This window comes from Talpa occidentalis, unplaced genomic scaffold (genome assembly GCF_014898055.3).
Source record: "Talpa occidentalis isolate TD23 unplaced genomic scaffold, MPIMG_talOcc4v2.1 talOcc4.3, whole genome shotgun sequence".
NCBI lineage: Eukaryota > Metazoa > Chordata > Mammalia > Eulipotyphla > Talpidae > Talpa > Talpa occidentalis.
The window spans coordinates 98315142-98339203 of NW_023603184.1; the positions used below are offsets into that span (position 1 = coordinate 98315142).

Genomic DNA, 24062 nt, shown 5'->3' on the forward strand with positions numbered 1-24062 from the left:
CCATCAGAATGTTATCAGAATATGACAATATATTATTTATCAGTTTTACATTTCCATAAATATCGATCTAATCACTTTCTTTTCTTGCCCAATTTTCTGAGTCTCACCACCAATCTGTATTACAAACATACACTGATTCTTATTTAATAATTTTCATAATCACCTTCTGCTGACTTTACTGATCTTCTTTCATTAAGCTTTTTATGCTACATTTAGAAATACCCTATTCTAGTTCCTTAGTTACACACTGGACTGTAGATTCTGGGACTTAGTAACTTTGATCCTGCTTCCCCATCTCAAGTTGCATATATGGTTTACTTCCTTTAAATACTTACTATTTCCTTGGATACTTTCTAAAGTCTTCATATATGAATTTATTCATTTATTATTTCTAATGTCCCAATGAGACAGTATTACTATTTTATTCATCTTATGCCTGAGGAAACACATAAAACTTCATATAATAAAATTTAGGTGTTGGATTATACTTACCAGTCTGAATGTTCGAAAAATAGCTAATCCAGAAACATTTGCTAGGTAAAGTTCAATTAAGCCATGGAACACAATTAGGCTATCAAAAATGTTCCAGCCTACTTGAAAATACCCATATGGATGCATGGCAATGATTTTTAAAATCATTTCTGTTGTGAAAATCCCAATAAACACCTAAATAAAAACAAACACATGAATGTGAATATGATTCTAACAGTCTGATAAGAACTCTCAGATGTGGACATTGTAGCTTTTTACTGGCACGCCTCTGTAGTCCTTCATAGCTTTGGAGGCTGTATTACAAGGACAGACTCATACTTTTTACTTAACAATCTAATGTTAGACACTATATATAGAATCTCAAATTATTTTAATAAAAGCCACCCTGGAAGAAAACGAAAGACTATTTGATAGTTAAAATATTTTTATTTGAAATAGTTCCTGTTGGGATATGTAGTATATGTTAAGATATTTAATTTTTTAATTGTAAAATAATTTAAAAAATTATATATATATGATTCCCCTACCCCCAAAGAGTAGACTTACAGAAATTGTGTGTTGAAAACTATACTGGAAGAAATAAGTAAATTGCCTATTTGGTATGCAGTAAATATATAATTTAAAGCTGGTAGCAATATGATGATTTCTATTAGTACTAAACAACAATAATAAAAGCAAATAAAATTAAGCAATACGCATTTATTCGAAAGTGACCTGAAATCCAAGAAATTTGTTTTACCTTTCGCATTGTATGTAAAAAAAATGATAGGTGAATTTCAAAAATACCTTTCCAAAATGATAAGTTCCAAGCTAAGGCAAAGACAGGTGATTAGAGCAGACAGGGTCAGGTGCAATTGTAGTAAGGTTTCAGAATTCTGGCATCAGGTAAGAACTTGTGTCTGTTATTTCACCTGCCCTACTGTGAAGTAGGGCCCGTGGCACCAAGAGGGGGTAATTTGGGAAGGAAAGGAAATAAATAACTCCCTAGCAGCTGGTGAAAATCCTAAATTTAAATAACAGAATTTTAAATTCTAGCTATAAAACTTACTCAAAACAAGAACAGTTACAAAGAAGGGGGTGTTGGGGTGGGTAAGCATGAACACAGAACTCCATTCAATTTTAATATAATGCATTTGCAACACATTTAGATTATAAAATAAAGTAATATAATGCAAATGACTTAAGAATAGTTGAAATTGCAAATGAAAATGATGTACAATGATAGCCTTACCAGGTTTCCAATGCTGAGAACACAGCTTGTTTCTTCACTCATTGGATAATGTTCCAAGGCCAAAATATGTATGTTTACAATAATGCATATGGTGAGAAAGAGATCAGTAAATGGGTCCATTATAATCATATGGGCAAATTCTTTCAATTTCAACCAACAGGGAGAACAGTCCCAGATCAAGAAAGTTTTAGCAAATTTATGCCAACACAATGGGCATCTCTTCCTGGATTTTTTAAATTCTGAAATGTTAGAATAGAAAAATTAAAAATTATTAAATTGTTTACTTAAGTTCTAACTAATAGAAAAATTTGACTTCTGCATGCAAAGAGAGGTTTGAAATTGGACTTTGGATTTGGAATTAGTAAACAGAAATATGTTATACTGATAAACAGAACAAAGTAAATTCGCTATATTTTGTTTATGCTTGCAATTAGGCAAACACATTAAGACATATTGTGCATTAGAAGCAAAACACAGGAATAGATCTCAAGAAAACAAATGATTTATAATTTCTAGACTTACATGCTTTACATAATAATACATTTCAATGTTGGCTATAGTTTCTGGTTACAAGTAAAAAAAAAGGCAGAAACAAACATAGAAAGGACCTTATACATTAATGCTATATACTCCAACATCTATTTTCAGCCAGAAGTTAGCACTTCTATGCCATTATCAATGCTAAACAAATAAAATTTCTTGGCACTCTTTGGTCACCCTTTCCAATGTTAAAAACACTATGTTCATATAATTCTTATATATTGTTCATTCTTATAGCCTCATGTTATTCTTTAAATTTTAGTTATTTTCATCTAAAATTCCAAAGAAATTGTAGAATTTCTTTAAATCATATGAATAATATCTTCCATTGGGTCTTAACAGTTATTAATTTACCTTCCTCATATCTGATGGTAGCATCATCCATCATATCCAAAGAAGTGATCATAGAAGTTGGAGATCTTTTCTTCATTTCCATTTGTGTGGTCTCGAGTGAAAAGAAATTTGATGAGTTCAATAATGTCTTCTCCCCTTGACACCTCCAATATTATAACTATATAAAGGTTTATAAATTTCTTAGAAATGCTGATTCTTACCTCCAGGAATCTTTCAGGGTCCCATCACTTGCTACTCTTTACATTATAGGCATTTTAAAGATAATAGGAATCAGGATTATTTGGAAACTGAATGTGTGTAACTTGCAACTCAACTAAGTCATTTCACACTATGAAGTTAACTATAAAATGAGTAAAGACTAGAGGCTAGCTGTGGCATTACTCAGATGAACAAAGAATTCAATGTACAGTTTAGAGTTATTGTGAAATATCCTGATAAACGTGCTACTGAATAATAAAAGTGATAGTCTAACACCTTAAAGATTTTCATTAAGTATATCTTAACTTTATAACTTTGTAAACTTTTGATAAAATCAAAATTATTTAGTTTTGTGATGATGAAATTTTTCATAGGAATATCAGGTAATAAAATGGATTAAAAAGAGCTGTTTTAATTAGAACATATATGATAATTTCATAAAGGAGTCACATTTTCAGTCTCTTCTGCCTCTTTGGTAATGTAAGACATCCATCCTCTGCAGTGTTGCTGTGGTTACATAGAGTTAAAAGAGAATCATCACACTGGAAAGAAATTCAAAACTCCTAAGTTTGATATAGCTGTTACAAATTTTATGCATTCATATGTATCATAAGAATAGTCCTAAATTTTTCCAGTGATCATGTTTAAAATTTGTACTGAAATTTAAACTATTAAGAATCTGACAATGAGTAGATGATATTATACCACAGACTTTACAAAATTTTACATTTGGCACACACAGAGAATGAGAATATTTGTGAATAAGAATATTTGGGCTAATTAGTGAGGCTGTGATTGAATAACCATAGCTGCCCTGGAGCATGCTGCCACCTTATTACAGAGGGAATTAGTAGCTAAGGCTCACCAATGGTCCATATGCAGCACACTCTGTCAAGTTTTGCACAGTCTACCTGAAGCAGCCTAGTAGATACTAAGATCTCAGTATCAATCAAGTCCCATCTAACTTTGTAAGCAATGGAGCTAGAGGAAATGAAATCAATTGTGTTACATATTGAGTTCCACCTGCAGGTCTACTGATCTTTGCCCCCTTACTTTTTTTTTTAATTGAAAAAGTAAGCTAGGGCCCCCCCGGTGGTGCAGCGGTTGAGCACTGGGCTGCGAAGCTGCCTGCAGCCTCTGCAGTGCCGGTTAGATCCCCGGCACTGTACCCAGTGCTTGTATAAATAAATAAATAAATAAATCTTTTTAAAAAAAGTAAGCTAAAAACTCAGTCTATTCTCTTAAGTCATGATTATTCCAGAAAATATTTTTTACCTGATTTGCAAAGTTACATGTTACATTTTATACAATTCCAAATTTCTGTCAGTTAAAAACCACCAGAAGTATACTTTTTCTATTAAGATATGATAGGGATTTTCCAGGTATACCTTCATAAAGCCATTCAGTAGAAATAATTGTCCGTGTGTGTAGGAGATTAGAGTAGGGAGCATAATAATGCTACTGTTGACATAGTCAATGCTTAATTTTCTACTAATGACTCGAACTATGAATAAATTTTAGAATATACAATGAACCACAAGTTGATCAAGTAATATATTTACCTCAATTAGCTTCCAAAAGTTTTGAGATGCCCACATATTGGACATATCTATTTTACAGAACAAATTGATAGGATCATAATTCAATAATCTATTTGGGAGTTTAGAGTTTAGTAAGGGTATATGCCTGAATTTTGAATAGTGTGCTGTTAAAATTAGACAGGAAAATGGACTAATATTCCTTCTTACAACTTGTTTAAATTTTCTCTGGAGGGAATATATGAATAAGGAAGAATCAAGTCATATTTTCATTATTTATCAATTAGGATCTGAAGTGTTCATCTTGGACTCAGACTTGCTCTCTCTGTTGCAGCTTTCTTCTCTTTTTAATTCTTGGACTCACCCTGTTTGTTCCTCCTTGAGATCTTGAGATCTCAGCTCAAATCTTTCTTTTTTCAAGTCAGCTCAAGATCTCAGCTCAAAAGTCTTTTCCAACTTAGAGAACACCTTTATTATAGGCTCTTGAAGAACCATGGTTCTGTCTTGTATTGCACTTGCCACAGTTTCATTTAGTTTTTTTTAGTAGCATATAATATAGAGTACCAGCAAGTATACAATATCCAGATTTGACAATTAATAACATTATATTTTTCATTTTTATCTATTACCTTACTAAAATTTTTCTTGAAATAACATTAGTCTATGACATTATATAAGTTTCAGGTGTATATAATGAATCAGCATCTGTGTATACCACATTATGTTCACCATTGTAAGTCTAATTCTAATCTTCACTATATAATTGATCCCTTTTACCTAATTTACCTATTTCCTTTCCCCCTATTTCTTTTATGAAATGTTTTAAGTCAAATTTCATGTCATATACTTATCAAAATGAGCTTTCTTGAAGAATAATCACACCATTATCACAATCAGCAAAACTAGTAATTCCTTAATATTAGCCAATACCCAACCATGCTCAACTTTCTTTCATTGATCAAAAACATTTTATTATAGTTGATTTGTCCCAGTCAAAAAACAAATAAGAGCCACATGTTGTTTTTAGTTGGCAGATATATTGATTATATTGTCATTTCAATTTATTTTTTTCTATGCGATTTGTTTTTGAAGATACTGGGTCATAAGTATTGTAGCATTGTCAACATTCTTGATTTGGCAGATTGTCTTGTGTAATTCAATATATTTTCTGGAGAAACACAGATTTAGAGGTTTATTGGACTTAGCCAGGGGTTTAGTAAGAATGTAATGTATGTGATATTTTACATTTCATATTTCATATCATCAGGAAACATATAATATTTGATGGCCCTAGAGCTACAATTTTGTGTTTGTGATAATTTTATAGTTAATCTCTCCATTAGACCATTATCTTCATGAAGATACACTATGTTTGCATTTATTAAAAATTGTTTCTCTAGTGTTTGTGTGTGTGTGTGTGTGTGTGTGTGTGTATATATGGAAAAGAAAATAAATTTTATAAAAAGGGTTTTCACTCTTACTTCCCAGAAAACCTTCACATGACAAAATGTTCTAGCACTCTTCCATGGAAAGAAATTCTTTATAATTGAAAGATTTTAATTAAAACAGAGACTTTATTTGTTCCAGAGCAGTTGAATGAATAGAGATATTGGGAAATCAGGAAATAATCCAAGTTCTTCACAAGCAGAGTTAACAGGGCATCTCATTTTGGGATAAGAGAAGTATTGTGTGCTTGAATACACTTGTGTGTAGCCCTTGAAATTTGAAATACCACTTCAAAACAAATTACTCATTCCACATGCTATTCAGACCATCATCATTCAATCTAAAAGACCCCAGACTCATTTCTGGACACAGAAAGCTTCTTTTGTAATTTGTTTTCCTGTGACTTACTCATGGGTGATATAATGGCTACACTCAATAGACTCTTTTTATACATGTTTTCTTCAGATGGTCTATAATTGCTTCTTGTTTCAATGGTATGCATGTTGTAAAACTCACAGACACAAGTATCTATCAATACCTAGTCATTTGGTATGATCCTACATGATCTGACTCAGGTCCTACTTTTCAATAGAATGACTTTTCTAGAACTCCTTAATTATGACCAAATAAAAGGGTTTTAGATATAGGCAAGTTAATCCAGTTGGAACCTTTGGTATTAATGAACCTCTTACTCACCCTTACTATACATTCCATTTAGTGCCAGAGTGTACTTTGGTTCTTCATTTTTCCCAATATTTTTTAATTTATATAAATTAATTTTATATAAAAGGTTCTAGGTATAGTTCCTTTCTATTCTCTGTTCTTTATATCTCAATCTGTCTTTTATCCGTAGACTAGTCATGGTAATTGCAGGTGTGAGATTGCCAGGTCCTTTGGAATACAGAAAAGACACTTCTTGGTGCTTTCCTGAATTCTGTTCTTTCTTTTAGCAGACTTATAGCACAATCTAGATTTTTAAAGATAATTTTCACAATTTCTCAAATGTTTCGTCTATCAATATTTTCAGATTTGTATACAAAATATTTTGTTGTAAGGCAAAAAAATGTGAAAAATACATTTGAATATAACACTAAAATAATTGAAAATTAAAGTAAAACTTTATTAAATTATACTAATCATGGATTTGGTTATTCCATGGATAAGAGAATTTCCTATAATGATACATAGCAGATTTCCTCTTGAAGGAAAGAAATAGCCAATAAAGTGAACTTTTTATTCTCCCTTTACAATTCGTACTTCCATCCATACTTTTAGTACTTCGTGATTTCTAAATTATGGAAATCCCTATCACTTTTGGGTTGAACATAGAAAATTTCCAAAGTTAATTGTGATGTGTCTATATTAACAAATGCTACCTACATTAAAAAGTGAAGTTTTAAATATATGTATGGAGAAACTTTTTTTTTTTTTTTAGTTTAACAGACATTTATTCCTTGAGTCAAACAACCTCTGCACACAATGGAAATATATGGTTTAAGATTTTGAGTGGAATTTAGGTCTCAGTAAGTTTTGAGCCTGCATGTTTTCTTGAAAATTGGGACTTTTAAGACACCTAAAGAGAAGCTGCAATTAGATTTTGAAAGTATTAAAACAGCAAAACCGCAATTGGTAGGGATTAGGAGAAACCTTAATCAGCAGTAGCAGTATACATTTTGGAACAAAATATACATATATATGTATAAAATACACATATATTAATATATATAATATATATTAAAGGTGTTGGTCAATTTTACCACAGTACACTCTGATCTGTAGCAAATGTGAACCATCTTAACAAAATCACTTTTTCTAATCACAAACCACATGCAGATAGGAGCATCTAGTAGAAGACAAAAATATTCCAAAACCTTAAGATGATAACTCAAATTCTTTAAGAGACATTAAAAAAATGTATACCTCGGTTGCTTTATTTCCCTCTTGAAGTTCTTTGAAATTCTGCTGATATTTTAGTTTAGTCTTCACATTTTCAGTAGCTGTCTGCTTTTCTTCTTCGTAAGCCTTAGCAATTATGCCCAAGTATAAACTTGCCAAATAAAAGGCAAACCAAAAACTTATTATAACAAAAAATATCATGTAGGCCTTTCCAGAGGCATAAAGGATCTAAGGAGAGGTGTAAAAGGACAAAAGAGTGAAGCATTATTTACCTTTCTTTATTATATGATTTTATTTATTTATTTATTTATTTATTTATTTTAAGATTTATTTATTTATTTATTATTCATTTATTTATATAAGCACTGGGTACAGTCAGAAGCGCGGGAGGGTGAGAGAATTCACCAGAGCCAGAGTGGGGAGCAGAGCAGGCAGAAGGACCGAAGCACACGGCTGAGGAGAGCAGCGGGCGGCAGGAGAGGTCTGCGCGCCATGTGGGACCCTCCTCCAGTGGCCAGGGAGCAGCCGGGGATCGAACCGGCGCTGCAGAGGCTGCGCGCAGCTTTGCAAACCAGCGCTCAACTGCTGCGCCACCAGGGAGACCCTATTATATGATTTTAAATAAAATTTTGTTATGAAAACAATTTAGTTATAGGTGGAATGCATTTACAAGACAGTTTAAGTTTGGGTTCTACCTGGAGAAATAGCAAAGAGTTCTTCAACTTTTAGACATATATGTAAAGTCCAAAATATGGTACAAATCAATGGAAGTATGCAGTCATTTTATGAATTTAGGATTAGCATTTGATGTTTATGTCTTCATTAATAGAGAAAACATGAAAAGATAAACTTTTCATGTTCAATAAAGAAAGCAGGAGAGTATAAAGATGGAAAGTATATTTCAGTAAAATAATAAAATATATGAAGCATAATCTAATGAGAGAATGAGTATTTGGAGATCACTGTCTTCAGGTCATTACTTCATGGACACATCACAGAAAGGTTAAAAATAAGTTCTATTCAAAACTCCGGGGAACAGGAATATTTCTACATGTGTCAGAACACCTGCTTTTGTGAAGAATTTATAGATAAATTACAGGGAAAGTTATAATAATTCATTTACATGAGTCATTTTTGGATAGAAAACCACAAAATTTTACATTCCCAAACTATCTTTTATTTCATAATTATTACAAAAGATTGATCAGAAAATTTGAAGTTACAAAGTTACAAGAACACATCACAAATCCAAAATATAGTCACTGATTTATCCTTATTGATTAAAAGAATATGAACACAATTCAATTTTTTACTAAATAGCACTTAGAAATGCTCTTAGTTGATATCAAATGTATGTTATTACAAAGCAGGAGGATAGGGCAGTGACATTTGTGGTAAGTTTGGTGAGGGTTATCCAACAGCTCTGATACTAAGTGTCTTCAGACAAAAAGCAAAATACATATGTACTGACACTAGTATTCTTTCACAGATTATATGAGATTTTATGTATAAGAGCTCAGCTTTGGGTAGTGTTAGCATATATGTATATATTTTTTGATATTTTGGTTCTCTTTTCTTCTGACTTTAAATTCGCCACATATTAATAAAATTAACTGTATTATATTTGACTGTTATTTTAGAAGGGAGGAGCATAACACCATTTTTACACATGGGCAAATTCTCTGTTCTTACCTGGTGATAAAGTGCTTCAGGAAAATCCTGTGTCATTAATCGAAATAGGGCCAGTAAGGCCCAGCCAAAACTGTCAAAATTTGTGTAGCCACAATCAGGATTTGCACCAGCTTTCACACACACATATCCTTCAGGACACTGACTAAAGAAGATAAAGAAAAGAAAAACTGCTTACTCTTAGGGTATTTTCAGTTTATGGCCAAACCATAAATGTAGAATCTGCCCATGAATAATAAATAAAGGGCTCCCTCTTTTACAGGGAGTCTTTTCCCAATCAATTCCCAGCTAAAAAGCTGTGAGTGAGTGAGATTTTAAGTTGCTTATAAATGAAGCATGTTAAGCTAAAAGAAAAAAGGGCAGTAGAAATGGTTTTTGTCAGCCCTTTGTTAAAGATATTGTTACTACCAAAAACTTCACTTTCAAAAAATGAATGTGTAACTGAAGGAAAATAACACTGGTAGAAATAAAACTACCGCAGTAGTTGAGGGTTTAATTTTCAAATGAACTCATCATAAACCCTTAGATACTGTTGTTTAAGGCTGAGAAAATATTTATCACATCAATAATTTATAAGCACTATTTGCATCTTTGGTAGAATGATCAGATTAAAAATTATTTCCATTCCCCACATGGAGTTTTCTTGCTTTTGTCTTCTGGACATTTAGATAGTGTAAAGTATTAAAGTACTGGTCCAACAAGTTATGTTTCCATCTATCTACTCTCTTATATAGTTAGCTCTCTTCCACCATTGTTCTGGCCTTGGCCATTGACTGATTTTAGATGTTAATGGTTAAACAAATGTAATGCAACAGATGATTAAAAAGCACCTGTATGCTGAGGTTTTCTAAAGTGCTGACACAGATTCTGAAGAAATAAATTACTGTTTTTGTCTTTCAACACTAACTTCTGGCATAGTTTACCAAGAAGCAAATTATAACAGTTATTCGTGAAACCGTTCATGACTTTCTCTGCTGGCCTTGAGATATATCATTTTCATTTTAACTATTCATGACCAGCTTTCTTCAATTTATATGGGTTCTGATTATCTATGACCAGATATCTTCAAGATGAGTTTGGAATGTTCATAAGCAGGATTAATTGGAGTGGTATGGGATATTCACAATGGGATGTATTCACAATTTGGACTAAAGGATGGAATGGAAGCCTAGGAATAGCCAGGCAAAAAGAATAGGTCAAGAAAGAAAATTTCTAAATCACCCAAATGTAACTAAACCATGTAACTCAAATGCCTCTCATCCCTTGTGCCTTCTGTCAATCTGGGCCCCAGAGACTAAAAAAGAACTGAGCCTAGACATGACTATCAAGTCATTTCAGGTGAGGAAAGTAACATAGGAATTATGTACTTCTGCCACTGCTGAACATTCTATTTCTACTTCCCTATCTCTTCATCTACAATTAGAGGAAAGTAAGACATAAAAATTTGTCATGTCACTGAAAAATTATTTGTAAATAATGTTTTAAGAACAAAAAACATTTTATTAATGTAAACTATAGTCATATAAGATATACAGGTTATAAAGTACATGACATCAAAGCATATGTTTAATATTTCTTTCCTTCAAAGGTTTCTGGCCAAAGAAAAGATAATATTGTTTTTCTTGATAATTCCCACTAGCTTTGTGGTACACAGAAAATAGAGTATTAGATCCTTGTTTCAGTCTCAGATCTGCCAACTTGACCTTAAATAAATAATCTAATTAGTCTGTCAATTGCTTCTTTCTGTAAAGCTGAATTAATAGTATTCCATATCACACATTTCTTAGCATGGTCTTGATGATAAAATGAGATAAAATCATCAAATGAAAAACCATCATTTAAAGCAATAATAGCCATTCAATAAATATTACTGATTGCTGAAACTAACATGAACAGGCAAAAACATTAACATCACTTACCCAGCATCTGTTTCGTTGCCACAAAGAAGAGCAGATCTTTCTCCATCCAAATAATAAAAGTTTCCTGTTTCTGAAAAATATTAAAGAAATTATTCTATATGTAATCGATAGGCTTATCTAGAGCTGCACAGAAGATGAACATCCCTCTCTATAGTGAGAAGGAACAAATAAATAACCTGGCCTTTTTTATCTAGGAGTTTTGCTTTCTTTTTATCTAACATCTGCTATAAGGCCAAAAGCTCTCTGGCAGTCTGCCTACTTCATTGTACCCAAAATGACAAAGATCAGAATAAAAACAAGAGAATCCTTTTCAAAATTAGAGTTTAGGATAATAAATATATCAAACAGCCAGCACCAGATCTCAAAGGATAAATTCCCAAGATGAGTTTGTTTGAAAGCTGAGAATGTTTTCTTTCAGGATTTTTTTCTGGAGGATATTTCTGAGCAGAAGACCAGATTTTTCCTCCCTTCCCTCCCCTCCCCTCCTCCCCCCTCACTTCCATTTCTTTCCTTCCCTTCCCTTATTTTCCCTCCCTCCCTCCTTTCCACCTTTTCTTTTTATTAAGTTAAGATTGATTTACAACACTGTATGTGATTCAGAGGTTTAAGATCACATCTCTTCAGATGCATGTTACCACACCACACCCACCACCAAGTCACTAACAGTCCTCCACTATAATACACTGGACCCCATTCACAGCCTGCTCTCCACCTCCCCCACCCCACTCTCCTAGCCTCAGTTCCACACTCAGACTTCTAAGGTTTGTTATTGGTTCTGACCCTTACTTTTGTTTCTACATATTTCATATATAAGTGAAATCATTCAGTATTTTTCTTCCTCCTTCTGACTTACTTTGCTTAGCTTTAGCCCCTCCAGTTCTATCCATGTTGTCTCAAATGGCAAGAGTTTTTTTTTTTTATAACTGAGTAATATTCCATTATGTATTTATGCCACATTTTCCTAATCCAATTATCTGTCCTTGGGTACTTAACTTGGCTATTATAAATTGGACTGTAAGGAACATAGGCGAGTATGAATTTTTCTGAACTTTTGTTTCCCTTGAAAGAGGGGTTACTCATGTCTCCTCTTCAGGATTATGGTTAAGATATGTAATTAGGCACGTGAATTACTTATGTGTAAAAGCTAAGCAATACTTAGCAGTATTCCTATTAGCCTAAAATATTTTGATTATTTACCAAAATACAAATAAAAGCATTTAAAATAGGCAATAGTAATTGAAATCCAACAAGAATAGAAATTTCTATAATGTAGACCATTTTTTAAGTTTATATGGTCATCTCAAAATTTCTAATGAGTAAATCTATATTTATATTTAAAATAATTTTATTGAAAATAGTATGATAAGGATTCTACACTTATGAAATTATAAATAAGACATAGCCATTCTTTTAAAGGATAACCTTTGTAAATTTAGCAATTCCAAACTTAGGTTTCCTGATTTAACTATGTGAAGACTGGAACTTTGTTATTCTAATGAAATGATTTAAATTTGGACTTCAGCATAGTTACAGGATTTACTTGAAGTTTATTCTGAAGTTGAATTTGTTCTGAAGTTGAGTGTTGAATATTGTTGTGATGTATGCTCCACTGTTAAAAAAAAATCACTTTTATTTCTTTGACACAGATAGCAAGTGAGTCTTACCTCGAATATAATATGGATTTCCAGTTTTGTTGTAGGGGATTTCAGTTTCGTTTTGTTGGGGCCATCGCAAACATTTATGCTTTAGTTTGCCAATGAAGAATTCCATCCCAATTAGAGTAAATACACTCAGAGAAAAGAGAGTTAGGAGAATGACTCCAGTAAGTTTCTTCAAGCAATGGATAAGGATCCCTACATAAGACTTAAGACCTGAAAGATAAAGATTTGTTTTTTGACAAAATAACACAAAAAAGTAACACTAGTAAACCTCTTCCATGGCAAATACATACTCCATCAATAGCTACATTTTATATCATCAAATTCATCATTATCTCAATGTAATAAAAATAAATAAAACCCCAAACTTAGAAGTTTCTGCATTATTGCTAATGTAGTACACCTGGCAATAATTCAGACATGATACTTTAAAATTATTATTATTATTTTTTTTTTACTACATAGAGGACAGACTTTCTCGCTTGGTAACTGCTTTCTAATCACCATTGTTTACAAGCAAAAGGAAAGATATAGAGTTATAAATCAAAATTGTTTGCAAATGTTGATACAAGAAAGTGTTCAAAATAGCAGTGGTCCATACTATTCTTTTGTTTACTTTTTAATATTTTAATCTTTAGAACTGATAGAATAAATTATGAAAAATTTTTATGATTAGTAATGAGAATAACATCTGACTGTGATACAGACATTTACTTTATAAGTATTAAATAAGACATATTCAATTCTGAAAGTGTAGAAAACAAGAAGAAACAAAACCCCCAAATGAGGTAATCACTCTTCATAGATGTAATTATTTTTCTTCCTTTCCTTTTCCTTCCTCTCACCTCTTTTTCCCTTGCTCTATTCTTTTTGCTGTCCATTTATATTTAGGATTCTAATAACTACTTCACTTAACAATGGATGAGTGGAGCCTCTTTTGTGGCACAAGGGATTAGGCACAGCACTGTGGAGCTGTGGAGCTGTCCACAGCCTCTGCAGCAGGAGTTCGATTCAATTCCCCGCTGGCCGGGGAACAACCCACATGGCGCAGCAGACCTCTCCTGACTCGCCAGCTGCTCTCCTCAGCAGTGTATTTCAGTCGATCTGCCTGCTCTGTTCCCCACTCTGTTTCCAGTGAATCCTCTCACTTCCCATACCTCTGGCCCGTGCCCCAGTTCTTGTATGCATAAATAAATCTTTTATAAAAAAAAAAAACAGCGGATGAGAATGCTAGCTGTTATGTTTAGTAAGTTATCACATTTCTTGTGTCCATTTTATTGTCTAAAACGAGGGTAATAACTCCTATTTCATATATTATTTGAGGGTGAACAAACAGCATAGAGTTTTAAAAAAAGTTATTCTTGTGACTAAAGAGATGTGATATACACATGAAATAAACAAGTATGTCAGTCATACTGAAATACAAATGTTGATAGTCTACTTTCATCATTTGGCATTATACTCTTTGTTTGTTTGTTTGTTTTGCTACAGGGAAGTCTTTTTTTAGTGTTACACTAGCAATAGAATTCCTCAGTCAAATTATATAATCATATTTAAATACTAGTACATAATGTTCAACATGTTTTTAAAAAATGTTGAACTAATGTATAAACCAAAGACAATAAATATATGGTCAAGCCTTCACTAATACTGGGGCATTAAAAATAATTGTTGCCAGTTTATTAGGAGAAATATGAATCATATTACATTGATGTAATTTCTGTGATTATTATAATGAACTTTAAATAAACCTGAAAAATATATATTACATTGTTTACATTTCATTAGCACTATCATGAATCTTCTGTACATTTTTCCATTGAAAAAATGTGTTCATATCATTGTGTTGTAATTATTTTTAAATAAGAATGAATGTATACATGTGTATAAAATCAAAACTTGTGGAGCTTTCCATTTTAGTAGTGACATTTTGCTTGATGGTAAAAAAAATCATCATCAATCTTTACTGAATAAATTCATCAATAATATTCATTGTTACCTCCCATTCAATGGTCTGAGTCATAGGTCAATTGAGTCATAGGCCTTTCTTTTTATTTTCAGATTTTCATTTTGCTTTATTTTAGGCATGTCTCTTGTGTAGTTCCATTTATTTCTGATTTAATGTTAAAGTCTCTACATCTTGACAGAAAAAATTAACCCAATTATATTTATTTTAATATGTTGGCTTGACTTTTGGAATTTTTTACCATTATTTTTACTTTAAATTCCATTTGTGAGTTACTACGTGCCCTATTCTTCATAAATAAATTTTAATATTTTTCCTTCTATCACTTTAGATAAAATTCATCTATTTTGAGAACAGGTATCAAATTGAACTTCATATTTTGAAAAAACTTGTTTTCTGTATTAAAAATAAAACTACAGTAATCTTACCACACAAGAAAGAAAAAAAAAACTGTATTTACTTTCTCACATTTCTCTACTCCCATTTCTTGGTTTTTATTAATATAATTTAGGACTGGGCCTCCCGGGTGGCGCAGCAGTTGAGCGCTGGGTTGTGAAGCTGCCCGCAGCCTCTGCAGTGCCAGTTCAATCCCCAGCTGTTTCCCGGCCACCGGAGGAGGGTCCCACATGGCGCGCAGACCTCTCCTGCGGCCCGCTGCTCCCCTCAGCAGTGTACTTCGGTCCTTCTGCCTGCTCTGCTCCCTGCTCTGGCTCTGGTAAATTCTCTCACCCTCCCGTGTTTCTGACTGTACCCAGCGCTTGTATAAATAAATAAATAGATAGATAGATAGATAGATAGATAGATAGATAGATAGATAGATAGATAAATCAATCTTAAAAAAAATTTAAAAAAATATATAATTTAGGACTTTTGGCCTAGCTATATTGCTGAATTTTGCATTATCTTTAATGACTTATAGGACAGGTAAAATTAAAATCTTTATAAAGGTTTGTCAGAAAATAAATTCATGCAAATAAAAGTAGAAGAGTTTTAAATGAATATCCCTCACTTAAAGGGGCAGCTGCTCCTTATGGGCAGTTCGTAGTTGCCATGCAGGAAGCAGGCAGATCTATGCTGACAATTCAACCAAATTAATTTAGATTTTAATGCCAAAATATATATTTTTATAATGTTGACATCTATTTCGATTTTTTTCTAAAGCACAAATAATGTGTGTCACCAGTTCAAAAGCGATCCACAGATGTTTGTACTGTAACTTCAGATTTATAATATTTGTATTCTGTTTTGCAACCCACTAAGAGCAGCAATTTGAATTCATTCTCTGTTGAAATAATTTCATAGTTCTTTGTGATTCCTTTTGGATCTTCCTATTGTTAAATATTTTATCTTTACTCCTTTTTTTTCCCCCCAGCAGATAGTCAGGAAAGATATACATGTAAAATTTCTGAGCTCTTGCAGCCTTCTGTTGATTTCCCATATGAATGATAGACAGGTATAGAATTCTGCCTACACTCAGCTCTAGCTCTGAAACTTCACTGCCTACTCACATTTAATTTTATCAAGAGGTTTAAGGATGGACAATCTTTTCTTAGGCTTTTTTTCTCTGCTTTTTTTTTTTTTGTTTGTAGGATTTTTATATTTCACTGTTCAGTATTCTATGATTACAAAATTTTGTAATATCTCTAAGTGTATCTTCTAAGGGAATTTTTTGGTTGTTGTCTAGTATCAGGTAAGCCCTTCCCATTTGTGACTAAATTCTTTCTTCAGTTAAGGGATTAAAAATATTTGTAGAATGCATTATGTATTTTTGGAACGATTTAGCTTTTACATTCATTCTCATCCTTTTTTTTGGATTGCCAGTTGTTTATTGGATGGACTTAATTTTCTCTCCTCCATTAATCCATATCAATTTGGATTCTACCACATTTATATAGAACTCTATAGTTTTTATTTAAACAAGTGGTTTTGTTTTATTATACTATAAAACCGTGAAGATAATGCTATAAACTACTATTTATATTACTATCAAATATTCACTAAGGTATTACGGTTTTTATCACATTTTGTCTTCAAGGTATTTTTAATTTGTCTTTTTTATCATCTCATATTCATCTCTGCTTAAGAGATTATAGGTTCTCTTCTTTTGGGACTACAAACAGATGAATCTCATACTTGACTTTATTGCTTAAAACACATATTTTTAAAGAAAAAAATGATTTCATATTATTAAATAATAGGTTTTTCTTACTGTATTACAAAACAATTTCAAACATACTCCTGGCATGCGCCTTGATTATTTTCTATCTTTAAAAAAAGAGCTACATCTGTCAGCTGTGTACTCACAACTGTAGTGATTGTATTCTTGTACTAATTCGGTTTTACCTGATTTCTTCTATAATCCTCACCTCTGATCCTAAATGAAGATGCAGGTGATGCACTTTAATGCTATCACAATTTGTGGGTTACTCTCACTGCTGGTTTTATCACTGGAGTTGGCAAAGTTGTTTTGTTACAGATAATTTTAATTAAATAGATTTGCTGATACAGAGTTCATGAGCCACACAATCCACCCATTTAATGGATATAATTCAATGTTTTATTTTACCCTATAACCACAGAGTATGTATTTATCACCACAATACTAAGTATTTTCATTGTTTTGTCCAGCCTAGACATAGGATATATGTGTCTGGCTTTCAAAATATCAAAATATTCTAGCAGACACAAGTTGCCTATAGATTTTTTTTTTTGGTCTTACCACACTTTAATTTATCGATCTAACTATTTCATAATACTTCTGAATCACAATAGCCAAAAAAAATCCTCTCAGTGAATTTGTTCCTATTTGATTGCTTTTATGCAATTTGAACAACAAATTAGAAGGTATTGTTGGGCTTCTCTAACATAGCTTCAGGAATAAGAGTTATAAATTAGTCCTTAGCATCTTCCATCAGTCAGGTCAAAGCACTACTTTATTTGGCAGCACCTTCTTGAACTTGTGGTATATGGAATGCTCCCTAAACAAGCACTAAGAGCAAAGGGGAATTTGTCTTATTTTACATTAATTTGTTAATTTCCACTGGTTTCTTGATGCAATAAAAAGGCAATTAGATATCTGCCTAGACTGTTCTCTCCCTTAGAAGTTTTTTTTTTTAATTTTTTTTTTTTTATAGAGGCATGCTTTATTTATTTGTTTGCTGGTTTGTTTGTTTGTTTTGTTTATACATGCACTGGGTACAGTCAGAAGCGCGGGAGGGCGAGAGAATTCACCAGAGCCAGAGCGGGGAGCAGAGCAGGCAGAAAGACCGAAGTACACTGCTGAGGGGAGCAGCGGGCTGCAGGAGAGGTCTGCGCGCCATGTGGGATCCTCCTCCGGTGGCCGGGGAGCAGCCGGGGATCGAACCGGCGCCGCAGAGGCCGCGGGCAGCTTCGCAACCCAGCGCTCAACCGCTGCACCACCGGGGAGGCCCCTCCCTTAGAAGTTTAAGGGTAATTTAAAAGTTCTTTGTTAACTTGTACAAAGAAATAAATAATAAAAACAATATTTTGATTTAGTCTCTACAGTTTGTTAACATAAGTATCGATACTGCCTCAAACAAATAATAATTAGATGGTATATTTTGCCTTTCCTGGAATAAATAATAAATGTAAACATCATATCATTCTCTGATTTCAAAGATGAAACATTGCTCAATTTAATATTTCTGAAATGAGCATACAAAAGTACAGAAGGCAGAACTAACAAAAGGAACTGTCATTCCTTACCTTGGTTTAAAGGAATGATTTTCAAAATTCTCAAATTTCTTACAATTATGAATATATTGAGGAATTTTTGAGGTGAATATCTTCCTATAAGCCTGTGAAATTAAATTACAGTTATTTAGAAGTCATATTGAATCCATGCTACTTATTTTTGGCTTTAAACACTTTGAAATTTATTTTTAAAACCCTGTATCTTAATGTTTCCTATGCATTATTATTCCATTTTATAAATAGTTGTATTATTGACTGAAAGACAAAGTTGCTAAGTGCAAGGTAGTCAGGTAAATATTAATCCACAAACAAATTATGCAAGTATATAAAATTTTGATACTGTGAGTAGTCTTAATTTTATCTTCAATATTTTATACTATATTCATAATTATTCTATTATGTAATTAAAAAAAGATAGTTAAAAATAAGAACCATTTTTTTAAAAAATTAAGCTTCATTAAGTAATTTTCTGATGATATTGATAATTATGGTGATGATTTTGATGATGAGATGACAGTGATGATGATGGGGATAATGGTGACAGTGATGATGGCAGAAAGTGAGGTGTCCTGTAGTTAATCATGTATCTTCTGTAGCCTGACTGCCTGTGTGGAAATCCAGGGTCCACTATTTACTAGTTGTGTGGCAACAAAAATTACTTAATCATTTTTGCCTCTCTCTCAAAAGTAAGGTAAGGATAATATTACTTTCTAATTCTGAATTTTTTGGTAAGGATTAAGTAAGTAATATATGTGTAAAGCACACAGACTAGCACATGGCCCAATCCAAGGGAGTCCTTAAAAGTTAACTTTGTTAGTTAAGTGTAAGCTAACAGAAACAGAAAGAACGAACATGTTTGCATCAGAAATAATGGCAGTAATAGTAGTAGTAGTGATCATAATTTCAGCTATTAGCTACTATTTTTTGATTGCTTATCACAACAGACACTGGTTCTATTCTTTATAGAGGTCATCGTAAAAAATTGATCCATTACCTATAAATAGAATATTACTTTACATTATTTTTAATAGCAATTTTATACCAGTGATTATTTTCTTAGCCATAAAACAGTCTGCTAAAGAGAAGCATTGAAAAAATAAATACAGGGCCTCCCTGGTGGCTCAAGGTGTTAAGTCTCAGCACTATAAGGCAATCCACAGACGATGAAGCATGAGTTTGATCCCAGGCCAGAAAGCTGACCCACTTGGCACAGCAGACCTCTCCTGTCTTGCCCACTGCTCCCCTCAGCAGTGTATTTCTGTCAATCCTGTTCTGCTCCCCACTATGTCTCTGGTGAATCCTCCCACCCCCTGCACCTCTGGCCTATACCCCAGTTCTTGTATGCATAAATAAATCAATCTTTAAAAACACACACACACAAATCATTAGAATTTACTGTAACACTCTAAATAAACTGTGATTATGTGTGTGTGTTTGTTTGAAATATCTTATCTGTTATCTAGAATATTTACTGATCTTAAGCAATGTGATTAAATAAATTTTTGATTGGAGACACTGTGAGATATGCTAGAATCCTTTCCCAAATCTCCAGGGGATTTTCTGTTCACTGACAATTATCATTTAAAATGCAAACATTCAGTTTCTACTATTTTTGCTTCCTTTAGAACACAGATAGTTCCCCATTTCTTTTATTTTTATTGCATATTCCGAAAACTGTTTAGTTGGCACTGTCTGAGAGAACTCGTTATGACTATGGATTCATGAAATATTCTTTATTCACAGGATTTTTGTAAACAGATAACTTTTTCAACTTCAATGTTTCTTTATAAAAAGCGTTTGCTAAGAAAAAATTAAGATGTTTGTATCCTAAAGAAATACTTACTCAAATAAGGTTACAATGAAATCAAGCCAGTTCCATGGATCACCAAAGAAATAGAAAGATCCTACCCAGATGCCTCTTGCAATGAGTTTCACAAGTATTTCAAATATGTAAATTCCAAGTAAAGTAGTCCTGCAAAAAATTTTCATGAGGTTGAAAGTGAGAACACTACATTGGCAGCACTGAAATACTATGTCTATGAAAACTATCTAGCAGCCAACCAACCAACCAATAATCAAAAAGCATGTGTCCTTGAATCATAGGATAGTACTTAAAAGTTTCTAGGGTGGATACATCTTATGGTATTAACCATGAAATTTGACTAGCAGTTTTTTCAAAAAGTCCTAGTCCAGGTTTATAGTCTTTATGTGTATTTAGGTAAATGATGAAAATATTAAATATCAAATTTACTCCACACTGGAAATGATACAATAATTAATTTAATGAAAGTGAGTAAGAGAGAAAGACTTCACTTTATTACGTGCATATACAAGGTCTTTCATGGTGAATTAGTATTATAGTTATCTTCCAAATCAGTATTATATTTACCTCCTTAAAACTAGTTTTAAGAACAGAGTTAAAGCTCGAGCATAATCATGAAGAAGGCCTGCTTCTTTAAAAACTTACTAGGTTTTATCATCACCCTATCCATGCAAGTCAAACTACTCAAGTCCTTCAGGACAAAAAAGAAAAAAGAAGGAAAGAAAATAATTTTCTTAAGGAATGGGAAGGAATAACTTTTAAATATGAAGTAAGCTAAGTGAGGAATTGAAATAAATACAAAGCACTGAAAATGTTATATTAATCATTAGTAATTAATTTTAAAATAAAACCCCACTTGTATGATACATAGACATAAACAAATATTTATATAATGTCAATCTAACATGTTGGGAAATAGAGGCATTTATTTATTTATATATTTATTTATTCATTTATTTGTTTGCTATTATTATTTTTAATTAAGTACCATTGTTCTACATCTTTTCTCATTTTTTGATGGTATAGATTTACTCCCCTTAGGTGTGGTTACCATAGTTAAGAGAGGCATTTAAAATCCAAGTAAGAGTAATAAAAGGGCAAGAAAAAAACATTAAAATTGAGGAACTGATATATTTGTTTTCATTTGGAAAATTCATTAAGTTATTGTGTATAATTATTGTGTATGTGTATAGCTATTACACATGTACAATGAAATTTACCTATAAAATTAAATATTAAATTGTACAATGGTATAATATATAGCATATAATGTACTATTATAGAATATGTTAAATATAAAATTAATTATGAGTATGTATAAAAAATTATATAACTTACTGTAATGCATGAGCCCATTCTGGCAAGTTAGTCATGGACATAAATATGCAATCAATCAGGACACTAATTAAAATTAACAGTTGGAAAAAAGTAGGTCATAGTCAAGGAATATTAAGTAATAAATGATATTAGAAATCTTTCTATGATCTGTTTATATGTATATGCATATGAGATAAAAGCTTCTAAAATGTCAAAATATACATTCTTTATATCAAAAAGCAATAAGGATTAAGATTTGTTAATATTTACTACTGACATGTGTATTAGAAAATATATTTTAAATGTATTTTCAAATGTGAAACATTTAGAGCAGTTATAAAATCCAGATTTCAATATGACCTAAAATGATACATCAATTCAAAAGTGAAAAAGACTGTCATAGTATTTTAATATAATAGTTATATTTTATATTAGTGTAGTTTAAAGCCAATAGAAAAGGATATGGATGGACCAAAATCTTAATAGTTGTTCCTCTAATTGAGCTGAAAGGAGACAATGTGCACCAGGTGGCATCAAATCTGAAGATTGTTCTCTTTTTATTTAAGACCATGAAAATCTGCAAGAAAGGGAAAAATCAAGAGAAATTAGGACTAAGAAACGTAATCTCATCAATTTTACAATTTATTGCTCATGACCATTTCAATTATGAATTCTAAGAGTTACACTTTTCTTATAGTTCATATTCTTTTAGAGACTGAATTAAATGGAAAGGGTTTTTTTAAAAGAAATATTTATATTGATATTTAGGCAAATTGACCACTCTTTTTTTTTTTGCCAGTGTTCTATCAAAGAAAGCTACTTGCTATGCAAATTCTCCTGCAGAACAAATGTAATAGGAACAAAGCTACACCCTGATCAGCATGGGAGTTTTGAAATGTTATGTTTCTGACCTGGGCCAGTTCACCCCTTCTTAAGCAACCTAGTGGTCCCCTGCTCCAAGGAGGTCACCATATTGATGCCGAACTTAGTGTGGACACCCAGTTGGCATAGTGCACAACAGCCCAGTACTCCTGGGCTCAAGCTACACCTCTGTTTCAGCTTCCCAACTAGGTAGGCTCATGGAGATGCATTTCAATATACCAAAATTCAATGCATGTTAAAAAAGTTTATTTTGTTTCAAGGCAAAATAAAGTGTGGGATTGCAATTAAAAACAACACAAAGCACTGAAATTTTACATTAATCATTTGTAATTTTTTATGGTTTAAAATCCATAGATATGTTATTGACAAGAACATATTAAAGAAAGAAAATTATTTCATGTAAAACTGGTATGTTGGGACACAGAAGCATTAAAATAAAAACCAAAACTCAGAAATATCCTAAAAATGAGTCTTATATATGTATGTGTATAATACATGTATGTTTGTATATCTATAATAAATGAGTGTTTATATATCTCTGTGTGTATACACATTCATATATACACCTTTATTATATATACACATCCATTTGAAATTCACTTATCATGTGTGCATAAGTTTATATAGATTATAACAAAATATTATGTAATATATTGAATATAACACAATGTGATACAATATGGTATATGCTAATATACAGAATATAATCTATTATATACTATAGTATCATATAATTAGATTCAGGTATATAAGTGACTATGGTATTTATATTTGTGCATCTATACAAACATATTAGTGAATACATATATATTCATCAATATTTTATGTTCTAAATGGAACTCAAACTATGCTATCATTTTTTTCAATATAATACTTATCCAACATATAACCTGCTCATATTTGGGCCTGTATTGTATCTATTTTCCCACTTCCTATTTAAACTGCAAATAAAATTAAAAGGATCAAAAAAATTCTAAAATGTGTTCTGCGTGAATTTTTCAGAAAACCTCAAACTTCACATAAGATATATTTGCAAGATGATGAGGCTACATGTCATCATGAAGGAATGAGTAATTCCAGATATAATAACTTTCCAGTTAATGAGTAAGTATTGAAATTGTTTAATTTTAGAATTATTTGTATGCAATCTTTATCATAATAGACTCAATATAATTCAAATTTTAATAATTTATCATTAATAAGTCTTTTATACTACATTATGCTTGTATAATGGATTTGTTTTATTTTTCAAAATCATTAGTTTCATTTTCAATAACAACTTTAGATTTGCCTACCACATCTGTTTACAGAACTCAGTATTCAGTGTACAGTATTCTGAACTCTGTTATACTAAAGTTACCTCTAAGGTTACTATGTCTATCAAGTGTTATGACTTAAGC

The 24062-nt window shown here is 31.9% G+C and overlaps 1 protein-coding gene across 4 annotated transcripts in view; it reads right to left on the bottom strand.

The window, feature by feature from the left end:
• The window catches only part of SCN7A (sodium voltage-gated channel alpha subunit 7), a 117393-nt gene that overhangs the window by 37707 nt on the left and 55624 nt on the right, over positions 1 to 24062 (bottom strand). For all 4 annotated transcript variants that reach the window (XM_054699826.1, XM_054699825.1, XM_037523457.2 and 1 more), the window contains 11 exons: positions 22245 to 22357; positions 21802 to 21891; positions 20485 to 20613; positions 18654 to 18745; positions 12968 to 13174; positions 11304 to 11373; positions 9388 to 9529; positions 7720 to 7923; positions 2618 to 2708; positions 1724 to 1962; positions 493 to 666 (listed from right to left, as the gene is read on the bottom strand). In XM_054699826.1, coding sequence (XP_054555801.1) covers positions 493 to 666; positions 1724 to 1962; positions 2618 to 2708; positions 7720 to 7923; positions 9388 to 9529; positions 11304 to 11373; positions 12968 to 13174; positions 18654 to 18745; positions 20485 to 20613; positions 21802 to 21891; positions 22245 to 22357 — 1551 coding nt within the window. The remainder of the gene's footprint in view (positions 1 to 492; positions 667 to 1723; positions 1963 to 2617; positions 2709 to 7719; positions 7924 to 9387; positions 9530 to 11303; positions 11374 to 12967; positions 13175 to 18653; positions 18746 to 20484; positions 20614 to 21801; positions 21892 to 22244; positions 22358 to 24062) is intronic.